General features: G+C 41.3%; 2 protein-coding genes across 10 annotated transcripts in view; both read right to left on the reverse strand.

Annotated features, from left to right (window-relative positions):
• ppfibp1b (PPFIA binding protein 1b) overlaps nucleotides 1-5181 on the reverse strand; it is a 29641-nt gene extending 24460 nt beyond the window's left edge. For 4 of the 7 annotated variants that reach the window (XM_036151052.1, XM_036151040.1, XM_036151037.1 and 1 more), the window contains exon 1: nucleotides 5032-5181. The gene's annotated coding sequence lies outside the window, so the exon portion shown is untranslated. The remainder of the gene's footprint in view (nucleotides 1-5031) is intronic. The other 3 variants (XM_012876053.3, XM_012876052.3, XM_012876049.3) reach the window with 1 other exon arrangement.
• A 2273-nt stretch (nucleotides 5182-7454) lies between these two features.
• The window catches only part of arntl2 (aryl hydrocarbon receptor nuclear translocator-like 2), a 37810-nt gene continuing 33029 nt past the window's right edge, over nucleotides 7455-12235 (reverse strand). For 2 of the 3 annotated variants that reach the window (XM_036151067.1, XM_036151076.1), the window contains exon 17: nucleotides 7455-11335. In XM_036151067.1, coding sequence (XP_036006960.1) covers nucleotides 11178-11335 — 158 coding nt within the window. In that variant the 3' untranslated portion in view covers nucleotides 7455-11177. The remainder of the gene's footprint in view (nucleotides 11336-12235) is intronic. The other variant, XM_036151072.1, reaches the window with a different exon arrangement.

Raw genomic sequence — 12235 nt, forward strand, 5'->3', positions numbered from 1 at the left:
GCTGGGGGACCTGCTGTCCGTGTGTCGGGCAGCGCCAAGTCCGAACGCCTGCGAAACCCCCGTCTGAGTGTTTCCACGCGTACTTCTGCTGCTATTACCACCTGAATATATGTCAATACATATGTATATAACTCACTGTGAATGTACATAAGACATCCTTTGCCTTATTTCTATTTTTGTATTTTTATTCTTTCTTATTTACTGTTTTTTTGATCCACTGTATATACGAGGACACACTGTATATATAACTGATGCACCTTTTCCTACTTTTGGCACCTTCTTCTGATTATTGATACGTCAAGTGAATTTCTCCAATGTGAGATCAATAAAGCCTAACTTATCTTATCTTATCTTACATCCTGACGGATCTCAGCAGCACGGAGCATGGCGTGTCAGGGAGCAACACTCAGCCAGCAGACGACTTTACGCGCGTTTGTCAAAAAAAAACAAACCCCGGGTACATTTGTTCTTCCTAACCAGGTGGATAAAAGTTGCAAGTCATGCCTTCTGAGCTACAGACTTGGACCCGCTCCATCTTCTCTTAAGCGTATCGAGGAGGAGGAGGAGGGGGTGATTCATCCGGATAAATCAGCTGCTAAACTCTGAACTGTATCTGGTCTTTGCTGTCTCGCTATCACAGGGAGACGTCTCAGAAATCCCGCCACCTTCCATGAAAACAACGCCTCGCTGCCAGCCTTTCCACGAGCACCACTGACTCTGCTATTAGACACAAAGGCAGCGCCGTCATTCAGCATCAAAGCATATTTTGACTGGAAGGGCATGCAGCGCTACGCTGAGCGGGACGCTTAAAACACCACCTGCCTCTTTATACTTTCTTTTTTATATAAAAAAGAAAAAAAGAAAGATCCTCGAAGCTCAACCCTAGAGATAAAAAACACACTACTTAGAAAAAGTAGTGCTACCCCGCTTGGTAAAAACTGTGTGATAGCTCACAGAGACGTCCAGAAGAGAATGAATAGAAGGGGGAGAGTGGACCGTAATAATTGCTTTAAAATCCTTCAACGGCAGTCCCTCCGGGCAGAGAGCGCCATTACAGCCCATCCTCACTGGACAATCTGAGTTCTCAGGAATTCCTGGTATTAAAAGAAAAAAAAAAAAAACTGAACATGGACAGGAAGCAGAATACAAGCCTTGGGGGTCCCATGTCTCCAGAGTTTACACCCAAAATGCAGCTCGCCTTAGCAGCCCGTCCTCGGAAACAGACGTATACGCCAAACCATAAACCAGACAGCCCTTTCTATTTTTTGCTTGGGCAACGTAACGATTTCCGAGGGCACGGCCGAGCGGGTACAAGCCTGAGCCACAGAACGACACCGTGTTTTGACTCGTGCGGGCCGCGGCTCCTTTTCACCTTGACAGAGATTCCGCAGGAAAAAGCCTAAACTGCGGCCCGAACACCTCATCCTGTGTCATGTGGCGCGGGAGGGGGGGGGGGGACAGTCAGGCGATTCAACGAGGCACAGACCGCCGGAAAGCATACGCACAAATTACGTGGAGATACGAATGACTCCACATTACATGTGGGGTTTAAGGACGGAGCGGTACAGTAAGGTTGTGTCTGATATTCCAGCCTGTGTAAACACGGCCAGGGGCCTGCAGGACGCCGCTCCAGAATAACCTACAGCTATTTCCAAACTCTGAGAGCAGGCAGAACACATCATGGCTAATTTTATAACCGCCAATTAAAAGGCCAGCGTGGAAAGGTGATACATAAAAAATAAAAAATAAAGAAGGGGGGGGGCATAGTTTGGGGAAGCCTTCATATTAAGAGGGTGAGCCAACGTGAGCACAGGATGGAGATTAAGTGTTTAAAACAATCAAGGCTTGCTGTGATAAACGTCTAGGAGAATTTCCTGCCCGCGTGTGCGCTCCGGCTCGTATAAGACGTTCATTTATGTTGGACCGCGGGACGCATTCTTGTCACGTTACTCACAACTTGTGCCTTAACTTGATTAGGAACTCATTCTGACGTTATTCCAGACCGTGCAGCCCGTCTGTGGCACAGACCGCAGGCCCTCCGTGAAGTTTGTTACTATCAGCGAGCATTCAGCTGCCATTTCTGCTCCAATTGTTTCATTGGGGTTTTAACCCCGCCGGCTGCGCGGCTCCAAGTGAACAGATTTCTATTTGCTGCTGAGGACGGCAGGTTGAGAATTATTATTTTTTCTTCCAATTCCTCCTAATGACAAAGTCAGGGCTTATTGATGATGATCTGGTTTGACAAAAATTGTTAATTTTTTTTCCCGATGACGTGTAGAATTTGTTTAATGAACCAAATAACTTGTTAGTTAATGTTTTTAAAGAACATAAAGTCAGACAGTCATCTGATCTGTTATCTGGGCGTATGGTTAAATACGCCGTGCAAGTCCAAATTCGGACAAAAGCTGTAAATCGTCGTTTAATTGCAGGATTTGACTGTTTGAAGGATTTGTGGTAATATTTATTTTTCTTAATTAAGCAGTTTTCGTGATTTTAGGTTAGCTGAAAGATATTTACATTCCCTGTACAAAAAAACTGTTCTTTTTTTTCTTCATTGTCTGAAATGAAATCAGGCTAAACATTAAGATAGAAACACAGACATTTTTTTTGGTTTACTTTCTTCAAACTATGCCTTTCAGCTGTTAGGAAACTCCCGGATGCCGACTTCACAGTTTTGCACGCTTCTGGAAAGTTAATGCATGACACACCTGTGTATTTTAAGGCAACACCTCAAACACACTGGCACCTTGGGTTACAGCATAGAAATTAATAAAATAAATAAATAGAAAAAAAAACAGGCAAGCTATCAGGAAGAGCATTGGGGACCTCACCAAGTTTGGTTCCTCCTTGGGTACAACGTTCATATGCCTAAACCTGCCATGCTGACCTGTTCAAAGAATTATATGCAAGGATAAACTCCAAGGGGAATGTCTAAACATCATGGGGTTCAGGAAGGAGACAGATTCTGGGACCCGGGGATAAATATGTCTTGGTGGGAGATGTGTCTGCCCTCGTAAAGATGCTGGCTAAAACTGGTAAGAGAATGCCAACATCCACAGTGAGATGACTGTCACCAGCTACTACTCCAGGAATAAGCCATTACTCTAAAAGAGTAAAAAGAGAACATTGCAAATGTACAAAGGGGAAACAAAATAACTTCATTTTGTAGAAACATTTCCTTAAAACCAAAATTGAAGTGAAGATCTTTGTGAGCAAAGTGGTCTAAAAACCCAGACTGAGGCACTGTCCACAGGTAACCGCATACGTAGGAAAATGAACAAATTTGTATGCCTGTTGGTCTTTCATCCACACCAAAACTCTGTTTTTCATCCCATAAACAAGATTATTCCTGAAGATTTCGGCCAAAGTGGCGATTTGAGCAAACGGCGTTTTTGTGTTTGCGTGTGTACCTGGCAAAAGGGAGTATTAGGATCCCGCGGCTCACAGCCGGTGACAAACAATGCAGTACTGACGACAGGAAAGCTGTCAGAGAGGCGCTGATTTTTACGCTGCTGTTGTGGCTGGCTGTTTACAATATGTGCCTGATCAATGTTCAACTGGACAAATTCACTGCTGCGAAATCCACTCGTTTATTTATTTGAAGGATTCCGACCGGGTGACACAAGTTTCACCTTTGTGGTACGCTGCCCCCTGCGCGTTTGGCACGTTGAAAACAACGATCAACGGCGCATTTGTGCGGGTTCGTGTGGATTAAAACTTTTCTAAAAACAGTCCTGTGTGTAACATATTATTTTTAAGAACGATGCACAGGAGATATTCATTTTAATAAAGACCTGGCTGAGCGTGTACAGGGCCTCACTCGCACCGATTCTGTAAGGAGGACATTAAATTAGAGATAAAATATGTAATTCTCACCAGCCTGAAACAGGAACTGTTTAGTCTGATTAAATGTCATCGTTTAACACTATAGCTGTCCTATTTTTAACCTGTATACAGGATCTTGGTATAATGTAAAAGCTCCTTCAATGACCTCTCATATGTTTTTGTCAGACACTTTTAAAAACATTTCAAACTATATTTATTAGTTTTATATTATATATACACGAGTATACGACTATCGGTGAAATCTGCTTCTAAACGATTTTGCCGTCCCTCGTCCGTCAATGATTTGCAGTTTGCCACAATATATTCAGGGAAAGAATGTTCAACAAAAACCTGGAAATTTTATCTACCACCCACCTAATGAAAAAGCAAAAACAGTCTATTTTCTCATTTCTCTTGTGAAATTGGTTTACAGATAATCCAGCTGTCATGGGGGGTAAAAAAATCTGAAAGGACCAAACAGTTTGAAGGGTCGACTTGAGGGCAAATGCAACATCTGATCATGTTTCACAGGTCTGGAAAAAACAAAATCCCCTGAGGTCAAACACACCAAGGCAACATAAAACTACGTTTTTGTTAAGAAAACGTGCCCTGAGGCCATGGAAACGAGTAAATTGGTAATAGAGGAGGAGGTGACATATTTATACCATCTTACTCTAAGGAATAAGGTCTAAAAACTGCTTAACTCTTTTGCGTTTTTGTCTATGCACCTGTATACAAGAACAATGAATTGATTCAATACATTAACGCATCAATTCTTTTTTATTGCCCTTATTCACTATCCTTGAAAGTTTAGTTTAAGCGATTTCAGATGGAATGGATTGTTTTGGCGTAAAACTCCTTCGAAAAACAAGCTAACGCCGACATAATAACACTATTATCACTTGTTCCCAACTTTTGCTCGCTAACAAACACGGAACAAAGGTGAAACTTTATTGCCCACGGACGTAACTTGCAGCGGGATGTTGTAACCACCGCAGCACCGCCTAAAGCCGTTTGATAACCGCTAAAACCGCTAAATAAATATATCTTTATATCAATTTTTTTAAATTAGCCGTTTCAACGTTAAGCTACGAAGGAGCAACGCACACATTCAGGCGCGCGAGACACAGCCGTTGAACCAAGTTTTAACGAAACAGAACAAAAGCATAAATAAATCACAGCCAAAAGAACAGCGGTATATCTTACCACCCCTGCGTCCGAAGGAATGAGCTTATCCGTGGACTTGTATCCTTAATTGATAAAGTTTTAAAAAACCACAGTTTCTAAACTTCTCCGTGCCCACCAGCGCAACCCCCAACTCCTCCGCATCGCTACGCCATGATGTCGATGTGACACTCGGGTCTCTGCTGTGGAGGGAGGGGGGGGGGGGGTTGATGACGACACAGCTGGAAAATCCCGCCCCGCTCCAGCCTGGATTGGTCCAGGAGTCATAGACATTATATAAGTAAACGCCTCATTTCGTGCTGGAGCGCATCGTGCGTCGCCGCCATATTGGATGGGTCTCTCCTACTCAGGGCTGGCATGGCAGCCAGCGAGAGTAAACGCAGAGGGAGCAACTTTACCCGTATTTTCTGCAGTTTATGTCTTCAGTTAACCGGGCATAGCTACTCAAAGTAGATCACGTGGTGCACATCAGCAGTTTGGACTGAGATTGGCTCTGAAGACGAGTTTTTACTTGGTGAGAAGAACAATGCAGAAACCCAACAGGTGGACCATAATTTTATGCTTATTAATTTGATGTCGCCGTATTTCACAAAATAAGGCTGAATCACATTTCCGAATCAAGAACCCTGGATTTACAGAGTACAAGAACATGCAATAAGCTGTGCAAAACAGTCATTTTTCAAGGGTCTTAAGTTCCAGACCTAGTTGCAAGCAGAGCAGTGTAAGACACTGGAATGAGCTGGAAATTTTAAAGAACACTTTTCCAGGCTTAAAAATAAACTGTTAATGCATGTGTAGATGTACAGCAAGCAAAAGTATGAAGAAATCATTGGCTCAGGCTTGTACATGTGAGAGAGTGAAATAAATTTAAATGAACAGTCCAACTTGTTTCGTTATTAAAGTATAAAATGTATTCATTTATACATGTATTGATTTGATTTGTGATACATGTCTCTTTGTTTAAGAGCGTAAAACAAAGTATTTCAACACGAAAGCACATATTTATTTATATTTTTAATAATATGCCATACAACATCTGTCTTTGTTAAATAGCATAAAACAAAGCATTTCAGTATGCAATCATATAATTATACATTAATATTCCATACGTCTGTTAAAGAGCATATATTTGTGAAATATGTTGTTTAAACAACGTATTTCAGTATTAAAACATGTTTTTATGTGTAACCTGTATCATAACCACATCTCTGCCATTTGTAACAAACCAAAGCGTGTGAAAGTCCGGAAAAAATTCCGGGTGTTATGATTTATTTTTGTTGGGCAAACAGCTTCCTCGGTACAAACAAAGGCATTGTGAGAGACCTATCCAAAATGGCGGTCGCGCTGAAACGTCAGCTCCATTAGGCAGCATGGAGCGTCTACCTGAACTATGTCTATGGCAGGAGCAAACATGAGCAAACAGCCTCCTCTGTCCAGGAGCAGGAATTTTTCTTTGGGGTCCGCACCATTTCTCATCCGGCGAGGCAATCAACGCAGAAGATTTGAAGCGGCGCACAGATTCAGAGCGAAGGCGCGGTGGGCGGCCACTTCGAGTGGTTGATATAAATATGATAGAGCTGTTTGGGTGCCAATATAGCAATACTGTGTGAAATAATATGTACATCTGGAGATTCTTCAGTATGTATCCCAGAATGTTTTCTGTTCCCAACCCCATTGGCTTTATAGAAGTTTCTAGAAGCCCCCAAAATTCTGAGTTGATGTTCATTTGTACTGTTATTATACTTGTGCTTTTTCTTTTTAATCTGTACACTTATATAAGCATGTGAGTTACACTAAAACATGGACATAAAAATATGTAGCTCTACATACCATACCAATTTTATTTATAAAGCACTTTAAAGACCCACGGGACCACAAGGCAAAAACGGAAATAAAATGAATTACATTTTTTTTAAATGAGTGTATTTGTCCCTTAATTTGAGCAGGTAAACAAGATTATCTGCCAATGGAATGAGTATTTTGACCCTTAAAATAAGATAATTAGATACACTGCACTTGAAATAAGATGAGTTGTTCCTATTTTAAGTGCAAAAATCTTTTTCCATTGGCAGATCATTTAAACTTACCTGCTCAAATCAAGGACAAATACCCTCATTTCAAGAAACTTGATATATTTACTTAGTTTTAGGCACATTTTAGTTGATCAAATGTGAAATATGAACACACTTGCCTTGCCTCTCCAGGACTGAAGTTGGAGAACATTCTGCAAAACCATGGCGAAGTCATCTTTGACTCTTCAGGGAGCAACCCAACTTTTTTTGAACATTCATGACACCCCCGATGCCCTACTGCCCTGGGGGGTGAGTCCTATAAACCAAACTTAAAATAAAACCTGCAGCTCTGAATGTTTGGTTTTTAAAAACCACGGTTATCCAGACACACAAAGAGACAGCTGATAAAAAACAACAACAGCATTTACTTACTTACAAAAACTACATTTTATTTCAAATGGAAACAAAGCAAATCTCTGAAAAGGTCAATCACTCTGTCACAGCAAAAACAAGCTGACATGACAGCAATATATTATGTTTTTCTGGGGGGGGGGAACAATGGCCACAACAGAGAAACGATGGAGGAAGCAGCACAGTAACAACACCAAATGGCCTTTAGAAAAAGATGTCTTTTTGCTTTTTTTCTTTCAAAAAAAAAAAAAAAGAAAGAAAAAGGAACCAGCCTGCATCCATGGCATGACTCCTTAGCTCTGCGTGTTTGGTTAGGTAGTGAGTTCTGAAGCCAACATGTGTGGCTTCTGCTTCCACGTCTGCATAAGTATCCACTTCATCCACGGTGAGCACAGCACGCCATGGAGCTTCAAGTTAATCCAACAATATACATTTTAGCCCTCCGTTCAGTCCGCAGAGGTGTCTCCGAGAAAAAAAAACAAAAAAAAAAAACTAAAGATAAACACAGGTTTCATTGTGTGTCCGAGCAGAAATGTCCAAAGGCACTTCGGACACAGGCAGGAAGGTCCCTGTGAATACAGCTGCTCCGTCGACTGGCTCCTCAAAAATTCAAGCTTAATAAGACAAGACAGCATTCTTCATGATTCACAACCTTTTCTATCCACGAAACAGGAGTTCTTATTGGGAAAATAAAAACCTAACAGTCCTCAGGAAATCGTTAAATCGTGGCCCTAGATACCAACAACAACAAACTATTCCATGTAATGCTTAGGTGCAAGTATCTCAGATAGTATTTATATGGGGTAAAATAGACATACACACATTTCTGACAAAAATATTGTAAAATTGTCTGCTTTTCTTTCCAAAGCTCTTCTTATAACATTATGTGTTCAAAACCTAAAAAAAAAACATGTCATATCCGCGACACTCGGGAGGATATAACTTTAAAACAAATGTGTTAATGGCAAAGGAACTTGACAGCATATCAAATGCCTGTATAGTTTGGCATTTTACATTTAAAAATATTTTTTATACAATCAAAACAACCAATAAATTAGCTTCTTTCTATGAGCCGACAGACAAGTACATAACTCCAATAATAGCTGTTATTAGCGGGAATTTTGTCAATTTGGAGGGAACATTTGTGGGACAGATCTGTACCGTGGATCACCAAAAAAAAAAAAAAAAACAGATCATCATAATAACGGCTATCACGTTTCTCCCTTTCAGATGAAATGTGCAATTCTAAGAGGGAAGTCAAAACTTTACATGAGGTAAACGGCAACAGGGTTCGGAAAAAAATTCAGAGACTCCCAAGTTTTAAAATAAACGTTATGCATGCACAAAACTGTTATGCAGAGAGAAAACTACAGCGAACACATTTCAATGTAGAAATGTATGGAATGATAGTTCTGCATAGCACGATCCCTCAACGAACGCACAGTTCTGGTCTGAAGTTCACATACAAAACATCACAGGTGTTCGTGTGAAAGATAAATCTGGGGCTTTTAATTACATATTTGAACCCTTCTTTAAACCAGTTCTTAGAGCAACTTTAATTAGTTTTAAAGACGAGATAAATTTGTTTTAAATTCATACAGGGTCAAATATGCACACAGCTTTTAAGAATACATATTCAATAGGCTTGTGGTCAGGGCCTTAGGGAGGCCATAAACTGGAAGCTGTTTTGAACACTAGTGTCACCGTCCACATAAACGTTTTATGGGCAGGCGAGGCGAAGATCGAGCTATTTGGTCATAACAACAAGAGGAATGTCTGGGGGAAAATCAAGGTGAGGTTTGGGAAGCCAGCAACTGTGAAGCATGGGAGTGGCAGCAGCATGCTGAGGCTCTGTTTCACTATCAGTTGTACTGGCGCATTTCACAAAACAAGGGGAATAAATAAAAAGGACTTTGCACAAAGCCTTCAACTCTGCCTCAAATCAACAGCTAGATGGCTGAAAGTGGTTTTGGAATAGATAAAATCAGACCAACATGAAGCTTCTGGATTGGCCCTGACCTCAATCCTGTTGAAAGTAAAAGTACTTTGCTAATATGTATTTATTTTTTAATTTTATGGCCCTAGTGGCCTTTATTTGAAAGTGGCCTGACAGGAAATGGGGTTGAGAGGTGGAAGACATTGTTGAGGGGACCCAGGAGGGCCAATGTCGTGGAACTAGGCCCCCATAAATGACTCGCTCGCCAAATGTGACCAAAAGGCAGCAGCAAAACTCAGGATCCTGGCAGCAAATCAACCAAATCAAACAAGCTCCCCTGTTTATGATGACAGCGGTGCTCTGACACGTAGCCAGAATTATGGCAAAAACTTTGGGGTTTCTCCAAAACTCTCCAAGAGACATTTATACAAACAATACAGGGAGCGGATCTATATTTAAAACCTGCGTGTATAAATTTACCACTGAGTGGATGAGAAGAAATTCACAATGAATTTAAAACTGCGCAGCCAATTCTTGTTTCAATGATAATTAAAAAAAATGTATGTTGTTTGATTATTAAAATTATTTTTTAAAACTTCAGACGTCCAAATAGTACAACATCTATGCTGGCAGACAATGCATGTAAACTACTGACCAGAGCTATACGAGGCAGCGCACCCAATAAGCACGGAGAAATATCGTCGTGTCTTCGGAAAGATGTCAGTGCATAAATGTACATAGGAGAAAAAAAAAAAAAAGAAAAGAGAAAGCTTACCTGCAAAACTATAAAGTTGATAATCCATAAGAACACACGGGTGAACTGGGCAACAATACACAGAAAGCAGGGAAGTCTGTAAATCCTTAAACAGGGTAACTCCCTGAGTTATCTCTTCTATCATTACTCAGATTCAACTGTAACACAGACTGATTAAATGTAAAGTGAGGCGTTTAGCTGTTGCTACCAAAACCTCATCGTCACCACTTTAAAAAAATTTCTTTTTTTTTTTTTGGCTTAGGATGAAGCGGACGTGTTCTGCAATAGTTCTGAATATAAGGACAAATATTGTGTCGACCGGTTCCATATCTGATGCTAAAGTTAAGAACAACCGAGGCTTCCTTTGCAAACTGTCCCTTTAAGACACATGTGGTCTGAAAATGCGGCGTTTGCCCTCATTATCCCCAAACAAATACAGGCTAGTGGAGAAGAGAATAGATTTGCAGGGTTGCTCAGATGAAAATAAGAAGTTCAGATATTGACAGGAGAAACCCTCCGAGCATCAGAGTCGACCCTCAAAGGTAGAGGCTAGAGGCGTGGCCTGCCGTGGTACGCTCCATGCTAACGCTTTAGATCCTGAGACTTTACAGAGAGGGGCCAGGTGGTCTTCCCCGTGTTCTTTTAATCATACAGTAGCAACCTATCATAAGTTCAGTACTTTTTTTTTTTTTTGCATTCCCATTCCTAAACCATTTTTAAAACTGGGATGGAGGGATAAAAAGTTGGGAATTCCCCTTATGATTATTGTCTGGACTTGTTCAAACTTTTGTCAGTGAGAAACAGCCGCAGGGGCTCAAGGGGGCACATCCTCCATCCGAGGAGGGAAACAGTGTCCCACATTGTCACCGGCCCCCGATCTTGTGACCGCAGTAGAAACGACTCGCTTTATGATGAAAGGGTGTAACTAATAATTTAAAGTCTCTAAAAAAAAAAAAAAAAAAAAAACACGAGTGCTGCTTTTTGGAGTTAGCATTCCTGTCACAAAGACGGCGATCGTTCAGACGTTTTCCCCACAGCAGCTGAAAAACGGGTTCTATAAAGACCAGTGCATCTCTTCAAAGTCTACGGCTTCTCCCAAGTTTGTGTCGGTCTCCAGCAGGCTCATGATCACCGCCATGGCTGCTTCGTCGTTGCTAAGACTGTTCAGGCTGGCTCCGACGACGCTGTCCAGATCCAGCTGGGAATTCTCCCCTGAAGCAGAGAGAAAAGCCATGAACCAACAGAGACACATTTTAGACTGAATCCCATTTCAACCCTTGCCTCCCTCTGCCCTTAACCCTACGTTTCTAAGGTATAGGGCGTGCCAATTGTTTTTGCACTGCAAAAAGAGAACTAAAAATAAGTAAAATATTTTTGAAATTAATGTATTTCTCCTGGATTTGAGCAGGTAAATTAGGTTATTTGCCAATGAAATGAGTATCTTTACCCCTAAAATAAGATAATTAGATATACTGCACTTGAAATAAGATGATGGAGATGAATTGTTCCTATTTTAAGTGTAAAAATCTTATTCCATTGGCAAATAATCTTATTTATCTGCTCAAATCAAAGAAAAATACTCCCATTTCAAGAAATATTATCTTATTTTTAGCTCTATTGTTGCAGTGTGTGGAGTATGGGAAGAGCTAAGAGAGAAACACGCCAGGAAACAAAGGGTCAGAAATCCCCTGACAAATGTTAGTACTTTCTCTGTTGACATATCTCTAATGCAGTGCTTCTCAAATAGTGGGGCGCACCCCCTGGGGGTGAAGGTACTACAGGGGGGGCGCAAGAAAACACTTGGCTCCATCAAAATACCCTTAGTTATAGCTCCTAGCTCCTTTTCCTCGACATTTCATGCAGTCAACAGTAAGAACTCAGGCGTGCTCCGATGGCGCAGCGGTAGAGAGCATGACCCATGTACGGAGGCCTTAGTCGATTCTGGCCTGAGGCCTTTTGCTGCATGTCCTCCCCCCATCTCCCAAACCCCCTTTCCTGTCAGCCTACTTTGTAAAAACGAGCCACTGGCGCTGCTAAAAACCTCATCGTAGGGAGGAAAGGAGCATCGGACTGCTGTGCCGATTTTGGACAGCCTTTAACCCTGACTTCATT

The sequence above is a fragment of the Fundulus heteroclitus genome, chromosome 2 (genome assembly GCF_011125445.2).
Source record: "Fundulus heteroclitus isolate FHET01 chromosome 2, MU-UCD_Fhet_4.1, whole genome shotgun sequence".
Classification (NCBI taxonomy): domain Eukaryota; kingdom Metazoa; phylum Chordata; class Actinopteri; order Cyprinodontiformes; family Fundulidae; genus Fundulus; species Fundulus heteroclitus.